This window comes from Tupaia chinensis, unplaced genomic scaffold (genome assembly GCF_000334495.1).
Source record: "Tupaia chinensis unplaced genomic scaffold, TupChi_1.0 Scaffold000463_1, whole genome shotgun sequence".
Taxonomy (NCBI): domain Eukaryota; kingdom Metazoa; phylum Chordata; class Mammalia; order Scandentia; family Tupaiidae; genus Tupaia; species Tupaia belangeri.
The window spans coordinates 2,050,590-2,056,512 of NW_006159972.1; the positions used below are offsets into that span (position 1 = coordinate 2,050,590).

Here is a 5,923-nt window from a genome sequence, read left to right on the forward strand (position 1 = left end):
GATCCTGGCTGGCTTCTTGCACCATGCAGGATTCCACCAATCTAGGCTGTTACTCAGTACCTGCGCCGCCTCTTGTGGTCTCCCTCCTCCCCTTCTCTCCCCGCCGCTGAGGATTCGCCTCCCTGAAGGGTTGTCCCCGCTTGCTCCAGCACCATCTTTAGGCGCCTTTGCTGTCTCTGACCCTTTCTTCCCTTTGCAGTAAGCCCTCCTCAGTGTGATCTTTCCTCTACCAATCCCCAGCCTCCAGAAACCTCTCTGTGAGGACGTGTGAGGACATTGAGGGGATGGTATTCTCTGGCCAACCCAGCCATCCTTGTCGTGAGAAGGCAGCCTTCCCTGGAGGCCACGTCCAAGCGTCCATTCTCTTGGAATATTAAACCACCACTTTTCATATAGCTCTCCTCTGCTCCCCACTTAAAGATGCTGCCTTCTCGTGCCCAGGTGTGCCCCTCCCCCATTCAGATCCCCATTCTTCCCACTTCAGGGTATTAAAAATCCCAATAATTGGGGCCTTACTGTGTGCTGCCTACCCTAGAGGCTTTCATGCCTCCTGCCTCCTTCAGTCTTCACAACATTGAAGACTGTGTTTAGACTCCTTTTTTCCCTGAATAGAGCAGCTTTTCTTTGCCTCTACCCCTTCCTCCTCTTTCTGAGCAGCCAGTGGTCCCTCCTCCCACCAAAGACCCTCCTCCTTCTCCCTGTTGTGCAGGCTCCGCTGTGAGGTGACTAATTATAGCTGAGCGTTGCTACTCACTCCCATCTATGCTGGCACAGCCTGTACTCCAATCTCACCAATACAGACTCATGTAGGAAGTGCACAGTCTAAAATTTGCCCCCTTTTTCCTCAGGGACACTGCTGGGGGTGGGGTCTGGGCAGGAATAGAAGAACTCTTCACTCTGCTGTGGCAGCCCAGAGATTAATAATGGAAAGTGGGCCTTTAGGGAGCCTGGTTCTGCCAGAGAACAGGTTTTTGTGATGGGGCTTGGATTGTAAGGCTGGAGGGTTGGTGGATGCTGAAGAGATGAGGATGGAATAAGGTTCCTGATGGAAAGGAGAAGGGAACCAAAGGTAGGGATGAATGTAAGGACATCCATGACTGAAATTATCCTATGGGCCCAGCAGCAATGAGAGCAAGGTGGGAGGAGCCTCAGATTAGAGTCTAGAGCTCGGTTTGCTGAGAAATCTGAGTTGCAGGAGAGTCCCTGTCTTAAGGTTTATAGCAACAACTGTAGTTTCTCCTATAAATCATAGTTGTGTTTTTTTTTTTTTTTTTTAGTTTGGATGACAACTCCTGTGGAGGTAGGAGAAGAGAGCCTCTCACTAACAACAACAAATCCTCAAAGGGCAGGGGGAAATACAGGCAGAACATTCAGGAGCACCTTCTCCCAGCTTCCTTGCTAGGAGGTTTTTTTTTTTTTTTTTTTTTTTTTTTTGTTTTGTTTTTTTGCTATAGGGTGTGTGTGCTCGCCAGACAAACAGAGAGAGACAGAGAGACAGAAAGTGAGAAATCACCTCCCCGGGGGATGGCCACACCGCAATCCCTTCTCCTCCATTCTACTCTCGGAATCTTGGGCACGCACGCACACGTGCCCGATGTGAGTTTTAAGCCACCGGGTCTGGGACGCTAACCGCAGTAGACTACATGGGAGTCCAGCGACATAGCCATTACACTAACTGCTGGTCCCAGTCTTTTTATTTTTGAAGGTTTAGACATGTTGGCACTATGTATTTTTTGGTTTTGTATAAATGGACAGATTTTTTTTTTACAAATGTTTAATTAGTGAAGTGTAGTCTATCTGTAGATGTGGAGAGTATATTCTCTGTAGGCATCAAAGGGATAATGATTAAGCTATATAGACTACTTAAAACAGAGCAGGGGTTGGTCTTTATTTGGAGGGTTAGGATGTTTTTATGAGCTCTGTGGATGTTTCCCTAGAGCACCCCCTGTAAACTTTACCAACCGCTCTGCTAAAAGGATAGGTCAAGGGAAAGGTCAGACTGCAAGGTTTTTGCTATAGCTATAGCTTTTACTCAGAACACCTCCCTATGAGAGCGAGAGAGAGAAAGGGAAAGTGAGAAAGCAAGCCTTCAGGTCCAGGACTCAAACTGTGGTCGACCATGTGGGAGTCAAATGTCTCAACCACCACACCACCTGCCAGCCCCAATCTAAAACTTTTTATTTATTTATTTATTCATTCATTCATTTTTTTTTAAAGAGAGATTTTTGCTGTAGGGCACGTGTACTCACCAGAGAGACAGAGACAAACAGAGAGACAGAAAGCAAGAAATCACCCCTACCCGGGGGGCGGGGGGGCTGGCCATGCCATAGTCCCTTCTTCTTCATTCTCCTTTTGGGATTTTGGGCATGCATGCACATACACCCAGCGTGAGTTTTAGGGCACCAGGTCCAGGACTCGAACTAAAGTTGACTACATGGAAGTCCAGCAACATAACCATTATGCCATGTGCTGGTCCCCATCTGAAGTTTTTTTTAAACTACTTGGTGAACCTATATAATGAAAAGCACTTTGGGTGATGAGCTCTGTAGTGCTCTTAGGTGGTGTAATATCCATTATGGTCTAGTTGGGGTAATATCCATTATGGTCTAGTTGTGGAAGGCCATAATATAATAGATACTACTATCGAATGCTTATTGTAAAGTAGTATGCCAAATGCTTTTGAGTAGCTTGTCTTATTTATCTACATAATGATCCTATGATACTACTATATTTACTCCCATTTTGCTGATGAGAAAAGTAAAGATCAGGAAGGTGACATTATTTTCCCCAAGGTCTCAGAATTAGTAAACAAGCAGTCTGTCTCCAGCGGCCCTGTTTTTTATTTTTGTTTTGTTTTAGTTTTTGCTATAGAATGTGCGCAATCACCAGAGAGAGAGAAAGAACGAAAGTGAGAAATCACCCTTCAGAGGGATGGCCATGCCACAATCCCTTTTCCACTCTCCTCAGGATTTTGAGCATGCACCCATACGTGCCTAGTGTGATTTTTTTTTTGTTTTTACATTTAAAAAAATAATTATTTTATTTAACTTATTTATTTATTTGGCAGAGTGAGAGAGAGAGAGAGAGAGAAGGAAAGTGAGAAAGCAAGCCAACAGGTCCAGGACTCAAACCACAGTCGGCCATGTGGGAGTCCAGTGCCCTCAACCACCACGCCACCTGCTGGGCTCCCTGGTGTGATTTTCAAGCCACCTGGTCCAGGATTCAGTTGGCCATATGGGATCCAGCACCTTAACCTCTATGTCACCTGCTGACCTGAAACCCTGATTTTTACAACTACCTTATGTATAAAGACACTAGGTGCCATTTGCTAAGGTACAAATAATGGCTATAGATAAGGGAGGTCAGAGAAAGATGAGATTTCCTAAAGATAAGAGTACAGAGGATGGGACATTTTCAGAAAGGGAAAAAGTAAGCAAAGGCCTAGGTTACCAAGGTATGACAGGGGCACCAAGAAACAACTTTGGCTGAAGTGGAGGGTTTGTAGTCCTGGAGGTTGGAGAAGTCCAGAAATTCCTTTCTTCTCCCTCTATTCTGGGGTCAGGGTACAGACCTTAGGTAGCCTTCTAAGACTAGGTGGTTATAGGCTAGTATGTGGGAGGCTTCCCATAAGTTGATACCTCCTGCCCTCTTCTTGCGTTGCAGTGTTTCACCTGTCTCGGAAGGTAACATCTCTGGTCCCTGAGAGCTGCCTACTGATTTTGCTGGGCCTGGTACTAGGGGGCATTGTCTTGGCTGTGGCCAAAAAAGCTGAGTACCAACTGGAGCCAGGCACCTTCTTCCTCTTCCTGCTGCCTCCTATCGTGCTAGATTCAGGCTATTTCATGCCTAGCCGGCTGTTCTTTGACAACCTGGGTGCCATCCTCACCTATGCTGTGGTGGGCACGCTCTGGAATACCTTCACAACAGGCGCTGCCCTGTGGGGCCTGCAACAGGCTGGATTTGTGGGTGAGTAACTCTAAGACCTGGATTGGCAGGAGGCAGCTTTGCCAGACCCATCGTCCCGCTCCTCCCACGTTCACGCTGGTGACAGTTAAGCCCTAGAAGCTCTGTCTTAGGTCCTGCCCACCTAGAGTGTAAGGCAGTGCTCTAGATGGGCTTTAGTCCTCACTTAGGTCTTTGCCAATCAAGTCGGGACATCTGTAGCATGACGACTGAGCAGAGGCCTCGCTCCCAGCTGTGTGTGGGCTGCGAGTCTGAGGAGCCTGTGTTACCACTCGGTTGCCTCTTGCCCTCAGTTACCACACTACCACTTGGCATCCCTGCTTTCCTCAGGCACAGCTCAACATTCCTGCAAGGCCCTACCATCCTCACCCTACCCAGCCCATGTCAGGCTGGTTTCCTATTTTCATTATTATTATTTTTCTTTTTAGAGATTTTTGCCTTAGGGCACGTGCACTTACCAGAGAGAGAGAGAGAGACAGTAAGAAATCACCTCCTGGAGGTGATGCCATGCCATAACCCATCTCCTCCACTCTCTTTCTGGGATCTTGGGTACACATGCACACATGCCCTGCGTGAGTTTCAAGCTACCAGGTCTGGAACTCGAACCACGGCTGGCCACGCGAGAGTCTAGCAACATAACTGCTACACCATCTGCTGGCCCAATTTTTAATTAATACATATATATCCACACAGTGCCAGACACTATCCTGGGTGTTCTCTAACTTATTAACTCTTCATAGCAACACTGGGTATAGTTTGGCCCATTTAATGGATGAGGAAACAATTCCCCTTAAATTTGTGGGCTACCAGGTCCAGGGTTAGCAGGAGAGAACAGTTTTATGGAGGCTCTTTGCCGTTAGGCTGCCTTCTCCTGCTACCTTCTTCCTTATTTCCTGCTCTAAGAAACTCACTCATCCCTGAATGTTGATCATTCAGACTTCTGCCAAGGTACAAGGAAAGGTTTGCACTTCCCACCTGATGACTCCAACGTGGTTTCCCTAGTGAGATCATGAGCTGTTTGGCATAGAAAGGGAAGGAAGGAGTATTCCTAATTATCATTATTCCTACATCGCTATCAAACCATAATGCAGTAATCCTAATAATCAGTAATGTCTATTGGATGTTTACTAAGAATAGGCATGGCTAAGTGAAGAAATTTTTTTTTTTTTTTTTGCTATTATTCCCAATTTGTACATGGGGAAACCGGGGCTTGCAGAGATTATATCAACATGTTCAAGTCCCACTTGAGGTGCTTTTCATATGATATTCAGGCCTGACTCTCCTCCGAAGCTCTTTTCTTTTTTTGTTTTTAGATTTTTGTCATAGGGTACATGTGCCTGCTAGAGAGACAGAGAAAGGGGAAGTGAGAAATCATTCCCCACGGGATGGCCACTCTGCAATTCCTTCTCCTCCATTTCCCCCTTGGGATTTTGAACATGCATGCACAAGTGCCTGGTGAGATTTTCAAGCTGCCAGGTCTAGGACTTGGACCATGGTTGGTCATGTGAGAATCCAGCCCCTTAACCACCAAGCCATCTGCTAGCCTCAAACACTCTTTTTTTTCTTATTCTCCCTAATAAAGTCAGTCAGCAGCCATTTCCACCTGCTGGTAGTTATTACCGTTGCTGCAGTTTTTATTACCAGGGCCACCTTAGCTTCTCAGGTTATAATCTAGCCGTATTTTGGGTTGATTTTTGCAGCACTCTTGTGAGGTAGGCAGGTGAGGAGACATAGCTAAAAGAAGTCATGTGACAATGACAGAGCCAATATCACATAGCTGGTGAGTGACGAAGCATGACCTTAGGTCATAGGCACTTGGCTCAAGTCTCCTGATCTGCAGGCCAATGCTTTCTTCACCATTCTAAGTCCTCTTTGGGCTTATTTGGTTTTTGTTTTGTTCACATCATGCCACAATCCTCCCCCCGCCCCCCCCCCCCCTTGTCCAGCTAGCCGCGTGCCC

The 5,923-nt window shown here is 46.6% G+C and overlaps 1 protein-coding gene across 1 annotated transcript in view; it reads left to right on the forward strand.

Moving 5' to 3' along the window:
• Positions 1–3,372: 3,372 nt before the first annotated feature.
• SLC9A5 (solute carrier family 9 member A5) overlaps positions 3,373–5,923 on the forward strand; it is a 22,922-nt gene continuing 20,371 nt past the window's right edge. The window contains exons 1-2 of the mRNA XM_006155626.2: positions 3,373–3,454; positions 3,664–3,966. Coding sequence (XP_006155688.1) covers positions 3,373–3,454; positions 3,664–3,966 — 385 coding nt within the window. The remainder of the gene's footprint in view (positions 3,455–3,663; positions 3,967–5,923) is intronic.